This window comes from Cyprinodon tularosa, unplaced genomic scaffold, assembly GCF_016077235.1.
Source record: "Cyprinodon tularosa strain WSP-4 unplaced genomic scaffold, ASM1607723v1 ctg27, whole genome shotgun sequence".
NCBI lineage: Eukaryota > Metazoa > Chordata > Actinopteri > Cyprinodontiformes > Cyprinodontidae > Cyprinodon > Cyprinodon tularosa.
In genome coordinates this window covers 1,010,181-1,034,369 of record NW_024038974.1, presented here as the reverse complement: position 1 = coordinate 1,034,369, position 24,189 = coordinate 1,010,181, and the positions used below count along the sequence as shown (strand labels likewise).

Genomic DNA, 24,189 nt, shown 5'->3' with positions numbered 1-24,189 from the left:
CCTGTCATCAGAGCTGCATGGTGCCCTGCTCGATATCTCATCTGATCGCACATTACAGTTCGCTAGTTCTCTACATGTACGCTGGAAGAGTTCTGGTTGTCAGTAGCAACAGAGTACACAGCACTTTCAAAAGATACAACTGATGTGTTGTTTCCATTTGCATCCACATATCTGCATGAAAAGACCTTTTCTTCGCTGACACACATGAAAAGCAAATACAGAGCACGACTCCTCAGAGTTGAGAGTGATCTCCGCTTGGCCGTTTCTAACGTGAAGCCAAGAAGCTGCTCTGTTCAAACAAGCAGGCCCAGCCGTCACTTTAAATAGTTGCAGAAAAACATCTCTGCTTTTGACCAGGAAGTTATTTTTCATGTTTAGGCTCCCAGAGACATAGAAGCTTAAAATTATACATGGACTGTTTTGTATTGTGTTTTTTAAACTTTTACGGAGTGTTTTGTTGAAGTTTAGCACATGCCCTTATTGTTTAATTTGATCAAAAAGAAAAAGTTTTCCTTATTTGGTTACATTTTACCCACAAAATGATGGGATGAAGCAACCTTTGTTGGTCTGTTCAGAAAGTTAGCCACTTGATGCTCCATCATCTTTCTAAAAAATCCCAGTGTGTTACAACATAAGATGATAAAAAGCTAATGTAGCTGAAGGGATTTCATAATTACTTGTCTGATTATGTAAATGAAATGTATAAGCATAATGACCGGCATTGAAACAGGGTGTCACAGACAGCAGTGCATGTTAAATTGGAGGTTGCGACTCGAAAAGGTTGAGAGCCACTACCATAGATTAAACTCTTAGGGAGCTCTAACTGCCGTTACCTATAGCATGATTTAACCTATTATTTTATTTTCTGGCACACTTTTTTATTGTATAGCTGGCCATTTATTAAGCACAGTTAATGGCTTAACACGTGGGAGACATCTCTCCATTTATTTCCTAAAGCCTGTACATGTACACTTGCAGACCTGGGTTTGTGACTTGTTATAAGAAAGTTGAAAAATGTTTAACTTTAGATGCTGTCCAGTGAAATGAGAGAATGCTACACACCGCAATCTAAAACCATGTTCAACATAGGCGAAAGTATACTATGGCTGTGCCTGACTTTCCTATGATTTTAGTCAATTCCTGAAAAATCTTCTGATTCTTTGTCCTTGACGCCATGTCTGTGACAGCCTGCTTTGAAAATATCAAAATCCCAACATTTCCTAAATAGAATTCTCACATTTAAATTCCTAAATAACCAAGTTCTGTCTTATATCATGCTCTGATTGTTCCTTATGTTCCTAGTAGGGCACTTTACTCACAATCTGCATGTTTACTAGTGTTTCCTAATACTTCTAAAAGTAGAATGGGAGGCAGATCTTTTAGTTATCGGGCTCCTCTCCTTTGGAACCAAAAACCAGTTTTAGTCTGAGGCCGACAAAGCCGTCTACTTTTAAGGCTAGACTTAAAACTTTCCTTTTTGATAGAGCTCTTAATTACAGGCTGTTTATCCTGAGCTATCTTTATAGTTATGCTGCTATAGGCTTAGGCCACTAGATTACATAGAGATAACTACATCAGTCTGATACATTCTGCTATTTTTCTTCCATTCAGAATTGTGTTTTAATTGAACCTCTAACTGTATGTCCTCTTTCATCAGTTTGACATGAAAACTGGCTCAGAGCTCATTTTCTTGTCTCTCTTCCAGACATGGCCATCTCAGGAGCTAGTTTACTGTGACAATTTTGAAGAAAGTATTAATGGATCCGTGTTTATATGTACATTTTGTATGTCTGCTTCTCTCTCCTCGACCCCCCAGTTGACCTTGGCAGAAGGGCAATCATAGTCAATCTGGTTCTCCTGGAGTTTTTTTTCTCGCCCACAGTCGCTGCATACATGCTCGATCTGAGGGATTGTTGTACAGTCAATGAAAAAAAGTTTTGTAAGTCACTGACCCAATGCAATCAAATTGTTTTCCTTAGAAAACTTTGAATCAATCTTTGTATTTGAATTGTCTCTGTTAAGTGCCTTGAGATGAATTGTTGTGAATCTGCGCTATAAAGTAAATTGAATTGAACTTATTAACCAATTAGGCTTCTTGAAGAAGAGCCCTGAGAGAGCGATTCCAAACATAGCTTTTGCTATCACTTCCTGTGTGCCACATTTCACAAGCCTTTTATAGGGAGATCATTATGGTCATTAAGTAGAGTTTTAATCTTTTCAGTAAAGGTAGCACTTGTTTGTTTACAACTCCTCCTCGAGGTCATTAGAAATGCTACTGTTGTGTTTTTTTTTCTCCCCACTGAGTGTTCCTTCGGCTCAGGAGTCAAGTTGTCTTTCTTTGTGCAAAGACACAGATAATATCCTTTTATTTTCAGTGAAACTATTCTTGACCCTGCTTCTCTTTCTTGAAAGGAGTTACCACCTAACCTTTTCCCTGAGCTATTACTGTACTTTCATGGCAACTACCACCCCCTTACAGGGGAACAGAAAACCTCACCTGTTTAGCTAGGCCAACAATTCCCTTTAACGACTTGCCTTTCAGAGATATCGAAAGGTTTCTGGAAATCCACTCTTTAAAGCCTCAAACTCGCCTTTTCTGACATTTTGAATTGAAAAAGCTTCCTGAATGGGAAGCAAAACTTCTTCAAACTTAACTTTTTTGAAATTACTGTACTTTGTATTAAACATTTTTTCTCCCAGAAAGTAGTCCTTTGTTTATTATCTTTTCCATTAATATATGATGCTCAAATTTGCTGTTTTTTTTTTTTCTTCTAACGTTCCCAGAGACTAACTTTGAAAGCTTTTTTTCTACCCCCATGGAAATATCTCAACATAAAGCTTTTCTCATTCCTGTGCTTTCAAACCGCAGACGGGTGCTGGTGGATCCTCATACAGAGCCTGGTTCTCCCACAGTTCTTCCGCATTACCACAAAGTTTCAATGTTGCTGGTAAGGTTTCCTGAGCTGATGTTTAACCAATTGAAAATAGGAAGTTTAATTTGACGCATTGTTTTTAAGTTCTCCGTCTACTAGAAGCCTACTAGTTACGAAGCAGGGCATCTGTATCCTGGAGAGGCTGGAAGATAGCCTTTTAAATGCTCCGATTATCACTTTCTGAGGAAGCCCCTTAACACCACAATGCTCCCCATATGCTGGTAACTGCTCAATCTTCCCTAAAGTACGGGTTAAATGCAGCAACATAATTTATTGGTCACATCCAGCAGCAATGTCAAATAAAGGTGATTAAAACAAAGATGCAGAGCAGTTTGACAAACATTTCATATACTGGGGTTTCTTAGAGCAAACACACTAGGATTCATATATTACATCTTACAACATGAGCTGCTTTACACCATAGACCCAGGATTATTCTAAGGGTTCCTACGAAGTAGTTAAAATCTTTACATGTTAGAATATGACTATCCCACTAAGATGACCTAATTGCACAATTATGCAAACAGCACAAAATAAAATTTATTTTATAGAATCAGACCCAAAACATCAGAGGAAATAAAGATTGCCATGTTCTCCTGCAGTAATTTTAATAAGCATATTTAAAGGATGCATATTTATCAGCCCAATGATGTTCTTGTTTTGCATTCCAGTTCTATTTTATGAGCACAGGATGAAGATGGAATCTCCATTTCTTGAACACTTTTTACTGCTTGTTTCTGAACTACAGTGATTTCCACACCAGCACCATGGTCTTTATGCTTTTATGGAAGAAAACTATAAAACAATGGAACCTGTTTCTGGGCATTCATTAAGCACATCGATTGAATTCCTTTTTTCCATTAACCAAGCCTCTTGTGTTGGCATTGTATTCTAGTGCTAAATATCTCATTAATCTAGAATCTTTCAGACCAAAATCATTTACTTCATAATTAAAAGTTTCTCCTGGGCCACACTCTGGTTCTACCTTTCTTATACCTCATCCAAAATGCTTACGTTTTCCTAAGCTATTTTCTGCATTTGTGCTGCTATAGACTTGGACTGCTGGATGATAGGGACCCCTTTTCATCATTCCTTCTCAATTCTCCCATTCTACAGTATTTGTTTGTTCAATCTCTAACTTTATACTCTTTTCCTCATCATAGCTTCATCTGGTCCCGTTTGTCTGTGACACCATCCTGGAGGGGTGTCAGCTGTAATGCTGCCATCAACACTTTTGTTTGTGGATGTCAGAGCTTGGCCTGTTTTTCAGTGTAGTCCTGTTTCTCCGACTGTGACTACCAGTATGTGCTCTGCTTCATTCTCTGACATGGAAGCTAGCTCGGAGCTCATCTGCCTGGCTGTGTGTTTCCTGGGTGGAGTCGCCTGTGGAGCTGATGGACAGTTGCCTTTTGTATTCCTGCTTTTTTTATTCTATGTCTGCTTACTTGAACACCAGTCTGCCTCGGCAGATGGCCGCTCACACTGAGCCTGATTCTCCTGGAAGTTTCTTCCTGTTAAAAGACATTTTTCCTCTCCACTGTCGCTACAAGCATGCTTGGTGTGAGGGATTGCTTTCAAGAAAATTAGTCTGACTGTATGATCTAGTTGTAAAGTGCCTTGAGATGACATATGTTGAGAATTGGCGCTATATAAACTGATTGAATTGAATAAATATGAGTCTCTCTGGGGTTAAACTTCATAATTCAAACTATAAAAACACTTTATTTGCATGGCACCTTGAATACTTCATAAGCAACTCATTGTGCCATAGCATCATAAAACTATGTACATTAAAAAAGCACTTGAAAGAAATGGAGGAGGAAAAGAGTAAAACTGTACATGTCTTTTAAAACATCCTTAAGATACAAGTGGTTGTTTTTTGCTCTGCGCAGAGTCGAGCTCTTGCCCCTGTGTCACGCCATCATGCCCATTGTCTGCTCACACCGGTCGGCTGATGTTGTTCTGGAAAAAGTCTTTTAGGCCACCAAAGCCCTGGGTGAACAGAAACTCCAGGTACCAGCTCCATGGCTTGGCTTGCTGAAACACACACAAGGAGTCACATCAAAAACATCTGAAGGATTGTTTGATCAAAGATACATGAATGATGTGCACTAACACTACATAAGAAGTCTTAAATAAGCAAAGAATATGGGGAAAAAAGAAAAACTCTGTTATACCTTGATGGAATTAAGGTCCATGTCCTTTCTGCCTGGCCAACACTGATAAAGACAGAAGATGAATATTCAGTGACAGAAATCTGTGGGAAATCTCACAAAATAGCTGCTTCAAAAGCTGTAGGAGGCCCAACCCTTCCTAAAAAGGTGTATGTGTATTATTAAAGACCTTAAAGGGCAGCCATTAATAATACAAAATCCCTATGGATTAATGTTTCATCTTTGAAGGATACATTAAACCTCATTTGTCTTGCTTGTAGGTCTTTTTGGTAAAGTGCACACCAAGCCTGCATGCTAATTTATCAAAACAACTGTCAGGGTTCCTGCACATTTTACATGTTAAAAACTCCATGTTCCAGAAGTGTAGTTCATTTAAAACGGAAAATATTGCAGTTAGGGCACATATTTTTACAACCTGCAAAGAACAGAAACTGGGGGAAATACGAGAAGGAACTGAGGAAGGAGATTAGGAAGAGTTATGGAAATAAATGAGCAAGGAAGAGAGAAAAGGGAAAAGAAAGGGAGAATGAAAGACAGAAAACAAGAGGGGAGGAAGATGAGTGGAGAAAAAATGGGAAGGAAACAATGAAAGGAGGGAATTGAGGGAGAAATAAAAGGAAAGGAATATGGGAAAGAAAGGGACATAAGGACAAAAAGATGAGAAGAAGGAATCAAAGGATAGAAATAACAGAAAAAGGCACAACATTTAGAGTGGGACAAGGAATAAAATCTGGTGGACGTGTATATTGGAAAAAAAATCTAAATCTAGATAGTTAATTTTTTCTTAAAATGATTGCGTTTGTTCTTGGATTAAGGAGGTGAAAAAACATTTTGCCAATGGAACAAGAAACTTTACACTTAAAACAAGAAAACACAATTACATTTAAAGAGTAAAAATACTAATTCCATCTTATTTACCCACTCAAATTAGGGGTAAACACACTTAATTTCAGATATTTTTACTCATTTTAAGATAGTTGTTACGATGTATTCCTAACTTTCACTTCCAGACCTGTGCAGATCGCAAAAACACTGAATTCCAATTCTCTACTTTCAGAAGCTCATTGTGGAGCCTGAGCTGTGAAGCAGGTCTCTTTAAACAGGATCTCAGATTAAATGAAGCATACCAACCTTCTGGTGAAACTCCACAGCGTACATCATGAAAGCTGGGTGGTGGATGAGGTCGAAGCGTGTCCAGGGCTGTGGGACGACGCTCTTCTCGAGCAGTTCCTCTGAAAGCTGTATATCAGTTTCTGGACAACGCATGCTGGAGTTCCACAGGCAGTTGACCATAAACGCCAGGTAGTTGTTGAACTCCTGGTAAGTCTGACGGCTGATGTGAAAGGCATGCTGAGGAAGGGAAAACGCACAGATGGATGGTGATTAGCTTACTTCCCATTTACATTTTTTCCTTACGAAAATGTTCCAGAGGCATTTGCAGGCCAGCTGACCAGCAGAGGTAAACCTGCTTCAAATCAGAGCTCACAGGAACACATGTGCTGAAATAAACATTATTAAATTCTCATCTGAGAAGAGATTAAAGTTATCAGGTTTAAGCAGACGGGTCCCTGAAAAGCGGGACTGACTTGTTGAATATAAAACATCTACCCAGGATTCTAGAACAACAGCTGCATTAATGACACCAAACTCAGCTGAGTGAAATATAAGCCATACAAGCTGTGATCCACAGATTTGTTTCCTTACACTGGTCACTTTCTCCTGACTCTTGGCCGACGTCAGGTTCATTTTGTACCTACAGAAAACAGAAAAGAAATCTCTGGTTAAACATCCCTCCAAGGCTCAAACAGGAATAAGAGAAAATAATATAGCAGGTTTTATTGGGATTACAATACAATTAGTAAATAGTTTTTGCAGGCAACAAAGATGATGCTCTAAAAAATTACATATTTTAGAAACTTTTTTGGTATAAAAATTTATTTTTATCACTAAATTGCTAATGATGATGCAACTGAGAGCTAACTCATCTATTATACTTCACCACTGTTACCAACAATCAAAGTACTGTAGAATTATTTTAAGGTAACAATGGCTCCTCCTTAAATAGAAATCCAATCCAAATGGCCTTATGATATATCATTGAGTAAAAAATATACTTTAATTCTACATATAAATATAGATATTTTTCAACTCGTGTCATGTTACAACCCCAGTCAGAATGTAATTTATGGGGGCCTTATGGTGAAATGATAAAAGGTTTTTGAATTTGACAAAACAGTTTGATTTCAGCTGTTCTGTGAGGAAGGGGCTCTGATCAGTTGAAGCCTGGAGGTCATGGGTTTGTGACCCCTTTGGTGTAACATGGTGGTGGCAGCATAAAGGAGCGGGATCATTTTTCTTCAACGTCAGAGCCAGTAGAAGATGGATACAGGAACAATCAAATAGTTCAAGTCAAAGCTAGGGTTGTCACTAGGGCTGGGTATTGTTAAAAAAATTTCGGTTCCGGTACCAATACCGATACCTTCACTTCGATACCGGTTCCTGAACGATACTTTTTTCGATACCAGTTTTATAATATCAATTCGAAAAAAAGAAAATTACACAACATAAAAAAGTACAAATCTTGAGTTTTATTTTAAGCTCTGTTTTTCCATTTACATTTTTCCTCTTACATAAAAAAATAAATAATTCAGTGTCTAATATTCACTGTTACATTGTGAGGACCTTTTTACTTAGCAGTTTTCCTTTAGAAAAATTACCATGTCTGACAAACAAGCCCGTTGAATGGGATCCTACTGACAGCGCACCGCTGGTATGGGGGGGGTCTGAGCGGCTCCGACAGAAATATTGAAGGCAGGATGAACTGACTGCACTGATTACGTTTTCAGGTGGATTTTCCCACTTAAAAACATAATAAAACTACTTTATTCCCACTGATCACAGCAAATATAGCTGCAAGGCAAATAAAGGATAGAGTAGCTCCGCCCAACGCGCGTCTGACCCACTTTGCGACCGCGCAGCCAGAGCAGCAAAGCTTCTTCAGCAGCGCGTCAGAAGCTGGTACAAGCAGCAAAAATGAAGCAGCAGACGAGATTTTGCTGCTCTTGCTGCGTCCAGTTTGAAAGCAGCATGATTCACTCCGCTCTGGCTTTGCTCTGCCCACGGGCTGCTGAGAGGAGGATGGTCGCGCTGGCTGCGGTCCGCTCTTCTTGCAGTCAAACACAGAGCGACTTTCTGCTCTTAAATTATTTCCGTGCACGATGTATTGCATTGTGCACTATTAGCATCAGTCTTAATAAAGTGAAGCCGCACTTTTGACCTGGGGGGCATTTTAAAGGGGTTCCGCGACGCTGCAACCAGTTCACAAAAGATACACATGAACCCTGGCTGTGGGCGTGACCACCTGTGTATTTTTCCTGGATGACGCAATCACCTTAAGTGTTCCAGCCAATCACCGAAACTTGGTACCGAAAGACGAGGCATGTTTCGATACTCTGTAGAACCGAAGCATTTCGGTCGGTACCATAAAAGTACCGAAGTTCGGTACCCAGCCCTAGTTGTCACGATACTAAACTTTTCAACTCTATACCGATACTAAGGAAAATATTCGATACTCGATACCACAAGAATAAAAACAAAGACCTCAAAATTCTTCAGAAATATTTTCATTAATAAATAAAATACAATAAATAAATACAGGTGCCACTGGAGGTGGCACTGTATCGATACTTTTAAAAACGAGTATTGTATCCAGATACAACGTTTCAGTATCGATACTTTTGACAACCCTAGTCAAAGCATATTCATGACAGAATCAGTGCAGACCTAAAAAATATGAATTTATGGGAAAAACTAGAGGATCATACTCTTTGTCTGACCTTTTTAAAAAGAAGAATGGTCTAAATTGTATTTTCTATAAATATATGAAGAGCTGATAATGAGATACCCTTAAGATGAAAAAATAAGGATTTTTTTCGCCCTAAACTTCACAACACTGCACAACAACTTTGTGCTAATCCGTCACATGAACAGTAAAATATTGGAAAACTGTGGTTATAACTCCATAAATGTGGAAAAGTTCATGAAGAAAAACAAAAACACTTATAACGAGCTTCCACCAGATGCAAGGAAAGAAAAAAAAAAAAAGGGCCCAAACCTGTTCATGATGTAGGCCAGTCTGTCCAAACTGACCGGGTCAGTGGCAAACATAGCGGGGTAAAAGACGCCCGGAGGAGGCATGACCACCAGGGGAAGGCCAAACTTCAGGAAGGTGTCACACACCTGAGGAAGAAGAGAGAATTGATGCACCAGTTCATACTCCTAACAAAGCTTTCGCCACGAGTCTGTGAAGTATCCTACATTCTGATGTGTTCTTTGATGTAAAGCCAAATAGTGCTGCGATCCATTTAGCTCAAAGTCAGTTCTCAGATGGGGACATTGTCTTGTATCCAGTTTAATCAGGCTCCAGTTGGAAGTTAGAAAACCAAAAGGGATTTCACTTTTTTCTGAGCTGCCAAACAACTTAGCGAACACAGGCTGATAGCAGTGTGTGATATATGCATACAAACAATGCTTACGTGTTAAATATAAAGCCCTGTGTGTGACTGATGTGTAGGAAAACAATATGCTCCAGTTTTATTCACATTAGATTATTTAATTTTATGGTCCCACTGTCTGCTTTTATCATGTGTTCATCTTTACTTGCTTTTATTTATCTTCTATTTTACAGTTTAATTCATGTAAAGCACTTTGAACTGGATTTGCACTCAATTGTACAAGACAAACTTGCCTTGCCCAATTTATATCTTTAAGTTTTGTTCTAGTAGATTTTTCTAACTATCAAGTCCAACGAAATAAAAACATCTTTAGATTTTGTTTTCCTGTCTTATTCCGCCTTATTTCTACAGCTTTTTTTCTCCAGCTCACAGAGGTCTGACACACTTTCCCTTCCAATATTATTTAGACTATGATAGAAAATATATTTAGAGTTCTCAGGAATTAAAAATGTAAATTAATCAGCAACTGAATATCTGATGACATGAATGAATCATAATAGAAAACAAACAAATTCTTGTATATTTCCCTCACTTATAAAGACTTGAAAATAGCTTAATCTCTGATGTAAAAGGAGCTGTAGGTGTTAACTACTTCTATTAACAGTTGGTATATCATTAAACCAGTGCTGTACAATATAAGTCAGTGAACGTGCTCTATTTATGTTTAAACGTGTAATTAGCAAGAAAACAAACAAGTCGTCTGTTTTCAGCCTTACAACCAGAGCTCTCAATAAGACCAACCAAATAGATAACAGGTTTAACTAGTAAAAGCTGACCATAATGATAAGGAAACACCTTTACACTGCGCTGCTGTTTTAATTGTAATGCCTCCTGATCTAGAAGTTAGGATATTTTTGCCCAAAATAAATAAACTTTAATGCACATATGATGCCGAAGAGCTGTGTTTAAATTATTCATCTAAAGAAGCGAGAAATGAAACATATTAGTTAAAGGAGATGATTGTCTTGCCCTGCAAAGTCAGTAAGTAGACCCCAGTTAGCAGCTCTCACTTACAGTCTCGTAGAAATCCAGAACAAAGCTGAGCAGGAGAGAGTGGCAGCCCTCCAGCTGCAGGCCCATGGAGGCCAGCCGACCCACAAAGCAAACCAAGTCCATCACAGAGTCCTTGAACCCTGACAGGGTAATGTTTCTGAGTAGGGGAGAGAGCAGAGCAAAGAGTCACACACAAAAAGAGTCCTATAACTGAAAGCATTCCAACACCCTGCAGAAAACAAGAGAAAACTTATCCAGACTGGTGTTGATAAGGAAAGATTTACTCAGTGATCGCTCTGATGTCATCTGCAGGCTCTGAAGTGCCAGGAATTCCTCAGTTTAGCCACAGAAGTTGAATTAACCAATACGTAAAATGCACCGATTTACCAAATTGTTACAAAAAGATGCCAATCAAAGTTTGCCTCTTCAAATTTGAAGGTGCAACAGTGCAGGTTTCCAGGGCCCATACGTTTATTGGTCAATTTCACAACAAGGCTCCAGTTGTTCTACCCCTCTGGGGGTTTAATAGAGTGGATGTAAAACTCACATGGATGTGTGGCTGTGGAGGCTGATGTCCAGGTCGTCTTCCAGAGCGTACACAGAGTGCCAGGTCAGCCACTTTAGCAGCATGTTGTTTAAACATTCAATCAGTCCACACTGCAGACACACACACAGAGGGAACGCACAGAGTTTACAGCAGATCAAACTCTCAACTGGTACAGGTTTGTAATGAAGACAAGGTGAACCCTGCTGCCCATTCCATATGAAGATTCAGTCCTTATAGAGAAACAGCTTAGACATGGTTCAGGGTTGCTGCACATTTTTAGGAATGGATTTAAAACTTATTTTAAAGTATTTAGTTAGTACTGTTTGAAATCAATTTCTGGCAGATATTTCTGGATTGCTCAGGGTGGATGGATGAGATAAGTAGCAATTGACTGGCTGACAAAAAGATGGATTAACACACTGTTGAAGGGAAGGACACAAAGGGAAGAGTGGTAGGAGGAATTAACGGACAATTTAATCTAGAAATCATTGCCTTAACAGATGAAAGGATGGATTGATGAAAAGATTATGGATGGATGGAGTTTTTGAAAATAGGAAAAACTCTGTAAAACCACCTTAGGTTGTATAAGACCCACAAAAATTCCTGATATTCCCCGGAATGTGCAAAAGCCCTGAAGTTTTAACAAGGTTGTGCCAAAAAATGGGAAAACATACCTTAAAAAACAGCGAGGATGTGAAGAAGAGCTGCATGAGAGGCTCAAACAGAAGTACTTCGATCTCTGAACAGAAAAGAAAATGTCACAATAGGTTCCTGCCCCATAACTCAGACATTTTCTAATAAAATCCCCTCACTTCTGCCTCATAGTACTAAATACCAGGTGAAAGGCCGTCCCTTTAAGCAAAACATTCCAAATTAGCATTTAGCTTATCATTCTGACACTCACGTGAGCTGGGAATGACAGGAATGTTACTCAGAAGGCCGAGGATCTGCGGACGCAGCAGAGATCCATCCCAAATGTTGAGAAATTTGTAGAGGAAAGCATCAGAGCTGTGAAACCCCTCCTGATGAAAACAAAAAGGTATTATTTAAGAAACAAATTAGGGTTAGAGAGGTTTTAGCAACGGGAAGCGATGAACACATGACATGAAGTGCTCACCTGCAGGAACTGCTGTGCTGAGAGCAGCTTGTTTAAAAACTGGAGAGCTTCTTCTGCATTCTGGCCGGCTCCTCCGTCGGTGCAGAATAGAAATTCTGAACAAAAACAGCAACAAAAAAAAAGTAGAGAATTCATGGAATCAAACAGACAGAAAAAAAAACACCATCAGGAGATTCAGTACGAACCCTACGGCACTTTTTAAACTGCCTCCTAAAAGAATTCTCTTTGATATGCCAAACTAAGTAATTCGCTGTAGTTCAGCTCAAGGTCTTTGCTTTGAGAGAAACCCTCTCCCCCCATAGAGGATGTCACAGCAGTTTAGCAACTTCCCCTCCCCTGCTCCTACCTCCCGTTTCATTTACCTTCGTGGAGAGCGTAGCCCAGCCAGAAGTTGAGGCGTAGGAGGGCAGACTCATCCTGCACGCAGTCCAGGTACTGCAGAGCCAGACGGGAACCCAGCAGAGAGCCCATCTGAGCAGGCAGCTGTTGGAGGTAAAATCAGGTAAAAAAAAAGGAAACCCAGAGAGGGCTTAATTATCACATCCTCGCAACACAGACAGCAATGCAGATGCAAATGAAAAAACACACACAGAAAGTCAAACATCACATTAAAATGCTCATCTGTGGAAATGGCTCCCTCATTTTACTTTATGATCATGATTACCTGCTGGACATTAGGAATGACAATGTTCTTGTTTTTACATGAAGGGGAAGGAGAGATAATGTGCACATCCACTGATGCTCTAATTACTGGTATACAATGATGCAACAGCAGCTGCCTCTCAACATGGGGATGTTGCCAGTTTTAGAGATAAACTTGAACAAAAAGGAGAAATACTACGAGTGGTCACGATTGAGCATCTCAACAGATGTCTCATTAAACTAAGAAAAACACTATTTGTCTCCTGACTGTAGAAATGGAGGGATGAAGGGTAGAGTCTGTGATCATTTGTCAATAGAATTGGTTTATACAGGCGACTGATTGCAGTCATCGATTCCTTCAGAAACATGACAAAGTACAAACACTTTAGCTTCTCTTTTAGAAGTGGAGGGGCTCTCTGGCGTGCTGTCCGAACAAAGAGCCAGATTTATGAGAATGAAAACACACATTTAAACATTTTATTAACATTTAATCATTTTAGTTTAGTTTTTCAGAATGGATCAGCTTCTTATGGTGTCTGTTTAATACATAAGTCTGTGTGTGTGTGTGTGTGTGTGTATATATAAATAAAAGCAAAGTGAATGGGAGCCACAGAGCCCATGAAGCAGGTTTATGATCTAATCTAATAAAACAATTACAGCCATAGGGCCACCTGTGCCAACAATCCAGATTAGACAGTACCACAGCGCCACCATGTGGCCAACAAGTTGCTTCACATGCTCCTGTGTTACATTATTGCTTCTGTTTGAATTAGATTTCTCACGCTGAGGTGAATGTGTGTAAAACAGCTTAAAGAGGACTCTTGGTCAATTGATTTTCTCTACTATTATGTTTATATGGACTCCAAATTACCTAACTGATTCAAAAATGGCATAACTGATATTTGCTTTAAGAGCAAAGCATGCCCATTTAAAGTATTTTAATAATGATATTCCCAAAAGAGGCAACAACAAAGAGAAGAAATGTATCTCCTAAAGTTTACTTCTGTCTTAAAATTCACTTTCTACTGTCAGGGATCCAGAATATTTTCTCAATTATCAAATATAATTCTATCTTTAGTGTTTTTAGTTCATTTTTAAACGTCTAAATACACAACTCAGTGATTGATAAAGCGAGCAATGGAGGGAAGAAGAGAACCTTTAGTCAGTTCTCTAAATCTCTTATTTCCACACTAAAATGTCCACATTTCCTAGTTCAGATATCTCTTCAATGGTCAAGTTAAAATATTTAAACTATAGGGAACTTTTCCATCCTTGAAAAGGACAGATGGACAGACAGTGGGACACATACCTCAATCTGATGCATGTTTTTCAACAGCTGCTCAAAAGACTGGATCTGCACAAGGGGGACCAGCTTCCTACTGGAGGTCTGCTCCGTATTCACCCCAGTGTTGGTGACGCGGCTCAACTCTGGTAGCTCCAGGTGCCTGTGTCTCTGTAAGAGCAACAGAGAAACCGATTCTTACTTTACATAAACTTTCATTAAAGTTTTAGACACGTTATTGACTAATATTTGGATTATTTAGTTTTAGATGGATGTCACCATTCAGTCTTTAAACATAAAGGATTTAACTAATAAAAATGTATTAACCAAAAATAGATAATTTATCCCACGTCTTTTCACATTATAATTTTCTGACAACAGAACACCTTAAATATAAATCTTGTATCAACAACTGGTGGTTTACCAATGTTAAATTGGGTATCGCGATTTATTATTCAATGAGGAAAAATACCATCATACACATTATCAGAAAGCTTTAGACAAAATAAAAAACAAACACAGGTGTTTCCAAAATTTAAGCCACTGGTTAAAAAAAAAAAAAGTTGAGTCTTAGTAATAGTGCAAATAGAATGAAACTGCTCCCATTTGACGGCTAACACATTTATTCCACTGCATTGAATCTATTAATATAACAAAGTAAACATTATGTACACTCTGTTGGTGCTTTCAGCAAGGCGTGGCGTCCCATTATGCCAGGATATAAGCTGTGGTTCAGAAATGAGTAGAGTTTGCTTCAATTTTATTCTTCAATACTCTTAGAACAAAGCTGTTCAAATCAAATACCATGAACTCAATGCTATTTAGGGCTGCAACTAACGATTATTTTAAAAATCGATGAATCGGACGATTATTTTTTCGATTAATCGATGAATCGGACAAAAAATATTTTTTATATTAACCTCTTTATTCCAAAATAAACATTTTAGACAGAACAAACAAGCACACAAGTACAGGTTGCTCATTAACTGTACTGGTGCAATATGAAAAATAAATGTTTGTGTTAAAACTACGCAAACTTACATGAGAAATGTAGCTGTACATCCACAAAATATAGGGTACTTTGTTTCATAAAGCGCAAAAAAAGACATTTTTGTTTTTAAAAGCCTCTAAGGGGTTCAAACAATAGGCCCCCCATTTCAACAAATGAGTTTTTTTAGACTAGAAGAGTACTGCCTTTTAAGACAGGAAAGTACAGCAGTTAAAGTTGCTACTTGAGAAAATACTGAACCATAGAGATAAAAATAGCCCTGTGATTCAAATTATAAATTGTATTTGGAATAAAAATGAGAGAACTAGGGGTGCTAAAAAACACATCCTCCAAAGACAGATATTTACATGGGAATGTGGCATATAATTAATTGACATATTACTGATCTTGCTGGATTTTATTCTGCTTTACTTCTATAAATTGCAGGATCATCTTTACTTTATCTTTGCCAGAAGATTTAAACTTTAAAAGTCTTGCCCTCATAATTTGCAAGTTAATTTATTTATAAAGTAAATATAAACGCTGCTTAAGCTAATTCAAATGAAATTAAAAGTAAAATAAGTAGCCAACCTTATCACTGTCTGTAACCTACTAACACGGTAAGGAAAGCATCAGATGAGCTACCTGAGAAACTAACGTTACGTTTCCCCACTTTAAAACCAAACAAACATGGTGGTTCCATGCCATGTTAATTTCTTTTGAAAAAAGTTGCATGTTATCACTTTTTTCGCTTTACAAAGCGCAGGCTATTTTAATTATTGTGATCAATTTGCGCCGTCAATCCCGGTGCATGCGCGCTTCATTTGCAGTCTGGACGCTGAGGCTCTGACTGAGAGGGACTCCTGCGGGAAAACGCGGTTGGGGTGGGGGAGGCGCCCCACGGCAGAGTAGGAACATGCATGCTTTCACGTAAGAGTCTCCAAAAGCCGCCAGTGACACCGAAAAAAGTCGCCAGATTTGTCGCTAGTCGCTTTTTTGAAAAATAGTCGCTGGAGGGGTCTGAAAAGTCGCGGAGTTGGCAACACTGCACCTGCGGCGCTGACTCGCTCTGCCGTATTTTTTTTTCTTCCTCTTTCAGTCAAGAGGCAGTGATGACGGCGCGGCGGATGACGCAATAATCGCGCGACACAACTAATCGATGATGAAATTCGTTGCCAACGCTTTTAAAAGTCGATTTTTATCGATTTTATCGATTCGTTGTTGCAGCCCTAATGCTATTCCTGACATTTTAAATTGAAAAAGCTTCCAAGATGGGAAGCGGAATGTTTTCAAACTCGGAAAACAAGTCCAGTGGATTGTTTTTTTTAAAGATTTTTGTGGCCCCTGAGATCAAAGCAACCTCTGTTATCTCAAACCCAGAATATCACAACCATGAAGTACTCTTCATTCTGTTTAATGAGCCTCTGGGGAATATTCTGTTTGTTTACCTTCATCTTATGATTCATGAAAGAGAGTCATATGATTCAGATGTTTTTTTTTTCTTTGGTCATTTTGAGCATTACTGCTTTCGGCAAGTAGACATTTTCTTACCCAAGACCAACGAAAAATGTTTTGTTTTTTTATACAGAACAGTTAAAAGTCGACAAAATCATGTGAAAGACTCCTAATGTGACAGCTGTCAGTAAAAATCTGAAATAGAAAGGTAAGCCATGGTGAATAAATTGGTGATGACAGACTGATTTAATGGTGGTAAGTTAGGTGGAAGGGAAAACTGCTACAAACACAGAGGCATAACCACAGCCTAAAAAGAAGGGTAAAAATCTAGATGGCTTCTGGAATGCATCTGATGTAAAATTAGAATTTTGTTTTCAAATCAGGGTCAAGATTAACATTGCTGAGGTTAGTTTCAAGCCGTCTATAAATCTTTTGTATGTGTGTCATTTTCTGAGCAGCTGTATTTGGGGTTTACATTTAGCTGTGACCAATAATGATCACGATGATCAGATACAAACTAAATAATATGAGCATCTAGACGAACTTTGTTACAGTCGCTGAGGTGAGGTTAAAAGTTGCAGCGATACTGGAGGAACAACTCAAGTGCTGCAAAGCTAGCTCGTTTACAAACACAGAGAAAGATGTGCTGGGTAACGCACCCTTTTCCGAGAGCCGGTTTTGTTTTTGAGAGTGAAGTTCAGACTGATGCTGGAGGCGACCTGCAAACTGCCCCTCTTCTGGAGCGCCATCAAAGCCGACTTCCATGGGGAGATGTGATTCTTAAACCCGCTCTGTGGGAAATTAAACAACACTTATGTTTAATCACCTAGTAGACAGGAAGTGTTAAAACAGCTTCAAATTGGTAACAAGTATACAAACCCTCATCCGGGATGGAATGGACAGCGTCACCAGTTCAGGGCAAAACACTTTATAAAGTGAAAGAAGGTGTAGGAGATACGGCTGCCTTCCCTAGAGAGGTGACAAAGATTTACAACATAAAAATATATTTTCACATTCCCTCAGTACATCATTCACTTCTCTTTTTTATATGAATACTTTTCAAAATGCTGTATGGTTATAAATTTGAGGAAAATGTCTAAGGATAAAAGCAGAACTTTTGTTTTGTTGCAAAAAATCCTCCCTCATCCTCAGCTTGATTTATCACAGGAGATAGAATTACCTAGGAATTACCCTGGACCTTCTATGTTAAATCTGCTATTGATCTTAAACTCTAATATCCTCCATGGCTTTGCTCTGAAATAACTGTGACTTGTAACTGAGGAGTTGCCCTCAAAGCAGATGTGAGAAACGATCAGAGCCCTGCTGGTTAGTCTGAGCTCCCTATGGGCACTTGTAGCTTTTATTTACACTCCACCTGAACACAAACCAAACTTAGAGGCCCTATTTAGGAAGGAAGGAATTTCAAATTCAAAAATTCCCAACATTTCCATATCAGTGAAATTATTTGGGAAGCTTACCAGTTTAGACTGCAGTTCCAGTAGCTTCCTGACTCTGAAGACACGCACTATGGTGAAAAGATGCACAGTTAATTAATAACTGTTTGTTGCTTCGGATTTAAGCTCGTTTTGTGATCTACTGTCAGTACAACCTATAGAAATGTTAGGGACACTGAGAGGAGAAATTATGAGATGACAAATATTGGCAATGTGAGGATAGATTGCTTACCATTTACTTTTCTGGTTAACAGGTACAACAAGTGGCAGATAAAAGGGCACTAAAAAAAGAGGAATTAGAAGAAGAAAATGTCACTTTTTTCACAAATACACACACTCATAAAACCTGTTCTAACATTAACCATGATTGAAATTCCAACTTTTGAATACTAATGAAATGTGGCATAAGACAGGAGTCAAAAGTGCATTTAGGTTTAGCATGAAAAAGACCAACACTAAATAAAAGAGGTGCCGCTAGTCTGCATCTCAGATGAAGAGCGAACTAAACAACAAGCTGGTATTGATAGCCAGATGTTCGACCTTTAAACAGGAAAGACACTGAGCTGAATAGAGGGTAGGGCCAGTCATCCACCCTACACTGGTGACTTTAACAGCCCCGTTAGTGTGACTCTTTTCACCTCTCAAAAGGTGAATCAGCTTAAAAAAAAAAAACAAAAAAAAACTGGGATTTAGTTCCTTGTCTCCTAAGCTGGTGGGCCTCTCTATCATCACTTTTACCTTTAGATACCGTACCCCATCAGATTAATCAGTGCTAATTATTTCTTCTAGTCTGAAAAGAAATGCTGGTAGGAATTTTTTAAAGTAATTTATTTCAATTAAAATAAAAATGACCAAAACCTCAGTCTGACAAGCATATGAAGTTTCAGGATTCCAAATGCTCATGATAAAAGAAAAAAAAACATGGCTGCTTTTCCCAGCAGCTTGAAAGCGTTTCTGAGTATTATGATAAATCAATGAAGAGAATACGAGTCACATACCAGATTTTCATCAGTGATGAAGCTGAAGATGAAGCCATATATAGCTCGCAGCTTATCCTTTGCATCGATCATGTCAAATACAGTCAACACCCACTTTATAAACAGTACCTAAAGATGTCATGGAGGAAAAAAAAAAAAAAAAGACACAAGTTCAACCAAACATAACTAACTGAGGAAAGAATTTAGCCAACCTGCAATCAAAAGAACAGGAAATCTTGCTCCAACATACTTATTGAGGAATAAAAAAAGGGTGTGTAACCTATAATAATAACACAATTCCGATGTTAATATGTATACATGTTGGATTTGTCACAAACCTGGGTGCTGATGGGTATTTTCCCCACACTGAGCCAAACTACGGCTCGAAAAACAGCTTCCTGTGGCACCACCGAGTCAGGGATCAGACACTTCAGTACTCGCGCACATGGACTGCTCCCTGCACATAATAAACCAGAAGAAGGTGCTAATGTTAATTCTAAGTGTAGGTGAACAGATGCCCGACTAATAAACATGACATTTTCCACAACAGAGGCAAAAGTTTCTAAATGCCATACTAAAAGACACTGATTGGGGAATTAACCAAAATCCTTTTACATAATAAGGGATTTAAGTACAAACTGGAGATTGATCAATTCAATTTTTTTAAGGCTGATTTGGAAAACGATCATTCTGACATCAATCCAACCAATCCCTAAAACGAGTTGCCAATTTCTCAGGCCCGTTTTTGAAACAGATATTGGCCATAAATATTGACTGACCGACGTGTGGGTCTACCTCTTTCCCTCAATGGTCTGAATAAAACTGAAAAAAATGGAGGCAGTACTTGAAATTTGTTGCTGATGGAATAAATCGTGGAAAAGGTCTATTCAATAACAAAATACTAACTGACGTTATACTAATATTTCCTAATCACATACCTACGATTTGTATGTAATTAGGAAAAATGGCCAAAATGATAAAGTTGCAATGAGATGCTGAGTGACAGACTTACCCATGCGAAGGCTCATAGCGAACTCCAGCATAACAGAAATGGCCTCTGGGGACAGTCCTTTGCTGAATGCCACCTTCTCCACCTGTGCCAGGTGGTTTTCAAACTCATCGTTCCCGACTACAGGAGTCCCCACTTCAACTAAAAGAAAGAGGAAAAAGTCAAGGAAGACATATAGATATGAAAGAAGAGAAAGTTTTAATATTTAACTGTATAGCATAACATGACCTAATTAAAGATATAGAGGACGATCTTTTATTTCTGTGTGGATCATCTAAATAAGTGGTCCTCCTAATTGTCAATCCTTCTGGTGATATGTTTATGTAAGGCTGTCTTACATTCCTGTCCCGTTAGGATTGGTTTCAGAGAGTAATTGGAGCTCACCTCTCTCAGCGCAGTTCTGGCCGAGCGTCATAAGAGAAAAAGTGTCTATGAAGTGTACGAGAAGTAAAGAAAGGCCTCAGAAGAGGCAGATATTTCCTGGAATGCTTTGCGCGGAGAGCTGTCCCAGCACAGCATTATGTGATTTGCTGTCACAGCAGCCCGCTGTCGCCATAGGCTGCCGCTACCTGACAGCGACGACTAACAACAAAGATGGTGCAGGCATCGTGCAGTGGACCAACGAGGAAGTGATCATCTGTCCGAACGGTAAGTTACCTGAGTTTGCTATAAAGTCCCTGCTCTATATGGTGATTTAAGAAATTGAGGGGTTAGGTCGGACGTTAGGACAAAGTATAGAGCTGTGTATACCCCTGCAGCAGCGTGTTGCAGTTAGCTTGCCGAAGATATGACGCAGATATTTATGATTAAGCCCAATTTTGAAGCGTGGGATTCCCTATGTTATTCTATGCCACAACGCAAGTGGGACAATCACAAACCGGCTAGGATTATGAGCGTGGCGTGTTCCTCTTCAGGTTACGGAGGTCATTCAACAACAATGGTGACTGGACCAATGCGGACTTTCAGTCGTGCAGGTGTGGGTACTTCCTCACTTCTTGGCAGACTCGCTCTTTTAGCTGGTCCATCTTCACGGGTCATTTTACATACAAACAAAACAAGCCGGTAAGAAATTGGCTTGTGCATGTTCTCGCATGCGCATTTATTTTAAAGTGGAGAGGAGAGGAGGAGTGGAGTCTTTTCAAAAATTAGAGAAAAACCCCCACAATACCTTTAAACAACTCAACCAAGTTTGGTTAGAATATAAATGCAAAGGTAAGACCAGACCGGCTAAAGGTCAGATATCTATACGGGATTAATTACAAGATCAAAGCCTGATTAAAATTCTGTTCACAAACAAATTCCCATTAAATACTTTGTCAAGTTTGGTACCATGAATTGAGTCAACGGAAATGTTTTTGTTTTATTTAATATAGGGCCTATATTTTCACATCGTAATTCTGCCATTGCTGCTGTTCTAATTTTTTTAAAAGAACAAACTCCCATTCACAGTACAGGGATTGGCATTTAATATTTATCATGTTTTATGTGACAGTAGCTATAGAACACTTGCACTGATCTGAATGTGAATTTTTAGGCGGCCTGTGGTGTGTTTACATCAAACTCCTTTTAAATTGGACTTGTCATATGCAAATTTTCTATTTTCCTATAAAAAAACTAAAACTAGACCATTTCTGTTGATATTCATGCAGATTCTATTAACTCTGCAAAATGCTGTCTAATCTAATAGAGAACCTGTGATGAGAGACAAAGATTATGGCGACAGTAAATGACATACAGTGGGTATGGAAAGTTTTCAGACCCCTTGAAATTTTTCACTCTGTCATTGCAGTCATTTGCTCAAATGAAAAAAAAAAAGTTAATTTTATTTCTCATTAATGTACAATCAGCACACCATCTTGATAGTAAAAAAAAATACACAAATGTAGAAATTTTAGCAAAAGTGTTAAAAAATAAAAACTGAAATATCACATCGTCATAAGTATTAAGACCAGTGCTCTTCTCAGGTCTCTCTCCATTGGGTTTAGGTCGGGGCTCTGGCTGGGCCAGTCAAGAATGGTCACAGAGTTTTTCCCAAGCCAATCCTTTATTATTTCAGCTGTGTGCTGAGGGTCATTGTCTTGTTGGAAGGCGAACCTTCTGCCCAGTCTCAGGTCTATAGCACTCGAAGAGGTGTTCTTCCAGTATATGTGTACTTGGCCTCATTCATCTTTCGTTCAATTGCAACCAGTCTTTCTGTCCCTGCAGCTAAAAAACACCCCCATAGCATGAAGCTGCCACCACCGTGTTTCCCTGTTGGGATTGTATTGGACAGGTGATGAGCAGTGCCTGGATTTCTCCACACATACCGCTGAGAATTATAGCAAAAAAGTTAAATCCTGGTCTCATCAGACCAGAGAATTTTCTTTCTCATAGTCTGGGAGTCCTTCATGTGTTTTTTGGCAAAATCTGTGCAGGCTTTCATATGCACTGCACTGAGGAGAGGCTTCTGTCGGGCCACTCTGCCTTAAAGCCCCAACAAATAGAGGGCTACAGTGATAGTTGACACTGTGGAACTTTCTCCCATTTCCCTCCTGCATCTCTGGAGCTCAGTCACAGTGATCTTTGGGTTCTTCTTTACCTCTCTCACCAAGGCTCTTCTCCCACAACTGCTCAGTTTGGCTGGACGGCCAGATCTAGGAAGAGTTCTGGTCGTCCCAAACTTAATCCATTTAAGGATTATCGAGGCTACTGTGAACTCTTGTGCCACTCTTAGGAACCTTGAGTGCTGCAGACATTCTTTTGTAACCTTGGCCAGATCTGTTCCTTGCCACAATTCTGTCTCTGAGCTCCTTGGGCAGTTCCTTACATGATTTTCGTTGGATTATATAGACAGGCGTGTGCCTTTCCTAATCCAAGTCCAATCTGTTTATTTAAACAAAACTGGACTACAACAAATGAGGAGAATCATCTCAAGGAGTCTCAGAAAAGATGGACAGCATGTCAGTTAAATACGAACGTCAAAGCAAAGGGTCTGAATACTTATGAAAATATGATATTTCAGTTTTTCTTTCTTTAATAAATTTGCTAAAATTTCTACATTTTGGGGGGTTTTTCTATCAAGATGGGGTGCTGAGTGTACATCAACGATAAATGAAATGAACTCTATTGATTTTAGCAAGTGGCTGCATAGAAACAAAGAGTGAAATATTTAAAGGGGTCTGAATACTTTCCGTACCCACTGCATGTGGAAGACTTTGTTTTTGTAAGAGTCTGATTGCTGTAAGGGCAAGAAAAATTCTAAAAATGTTTATTTTATTTTTTTTTCACCGATTACTGAGATTGAGCAAAACAATTTATGGGATTATTTGTTTACCAAGAAAAGCCAAACTTTGAAATAACATTTAGATGCATGTACACTGCATCCTGTGGAATACAGAAATATATCAAATAGACTATCCTCTCCTTTAGACATTACATAAAGCTTGGTAATCTTAAAACTGTATTATCTATTTATTCACATTTTGTGAACTAAAATGTTTTGTTTCTCATTTTATAAGAGTTCACGCCTCTTTTTCCTTTTTCAGAATGAACTTTCTGTTTTAATCCTTCTAATAAGACAGAGGAGAAAATAGAATGAAGTTAACGAAACAGGAACATCTGTAACATGTTTACAGTCCACAAGAAGAGTCTGTTAGCTCTGCGTCACGCTAATACACCAGACGATAGGTAAAGACGATTTATGTCCACAATATGACTTAATTGTTTAATCCCTATTGTTCTTTTTTTTCCACCAAACGTTTATGACTGTATTGTGAAGAATGTCGGACTCATTCAGATGACTATTAATCCAACTGTCGTTGTGTGGGACCTACCCTCAGAGAAGTACTTCAGGGCCAGAACAAACGGCTTCTCCGCCTCATTCTTCCTCTTCTCCTGCTCTGCGAGTCTCAGGCTTCTGTGTATCCGACTGGACACCGACTCTTCGCTAGAAGCCGAAAGGTCCGAATCCGACAGGCTTACCAACTTAGCCATTTCTACATTGCTGGACCAGTTAAAAACACAATCCCCTCCCCAGCTCCGACTTAGCCATTCAAACTGCAAATCTTCCGCGCCGACCGTTTGTCCTGCGCATGCGCAGTAGCATCCATCCTGTAAGGTGCTGCA

General features: G+C 39.0%; 1 protein-coding gene across 1 annotated transcript; it reads right to left on the bottom strand.

Annotated features, from left to right (window-relative positions):
* Positions 1–3,451: 3,451 nt before the first annotated feature.
* On the bottom strand, positions 3,452–24,159 carry cenpi (centromere protein I). Its single transcript, XM_038289600.1, has 20 exons — positions 23,898–24,159; positions 20,089–20,226; positions 19,415–19,533; positions 19,098–19,205; positions 18,332–18,380; positions 18,124–18,170; positions 17,525–17,614; positions 17,305–17,436; positions 14,230–14,373; positions 12,641–12,761; positions 12,279–12,373; positions 12,066–12,183; positions 11,836–11,900; positions 11,162–11,271; positions 10,636–10,771; positions 9,222–9,346; positions 6,812–6,860; positions 6,239–6,457; positions 5,111–5,152; positions 3,452–4,970 (listed from the first exon to the last, which is right to left on the bottom strand). The coding sequence occupies exons 1-20, from the start codon at positions 24,055–24,057 to the stop codon at positions 4,872–4,874; spliced, it is 2,166 nt and encodes a 721-aa protein (XP_038145528.1). The 5' UTR covers positions 24,058–24,159; the 3' UTR covers positions 3,452–4,871.
* Positions 24,160–24,189: the final 30 nt, after the last annotated feature.

Coding starts and splice junctions, on each gene's coding strand:
- cenpi (XM_038289600.1), bottom strand. CDS start 24,057: ATGGCTAAGTTGGTAAGCCTGTCGGATTCGGACCTTTCGGCTTCTAGC. Junction 20,227..23,897: donor CCTGAAGTACTTCTCTGAGG/GTAGGTCCCACA, acceptor TCTTTCTTTTAG/TTGAAGTGGGGACTCCTGTA. Junction 6,861..9,221: donor CTGGCCTACATCATGAACAG/GTTTGGGCCCTT, acceptor TGTTTTCTGTAG/GTACAAAATGAACCTGACGT.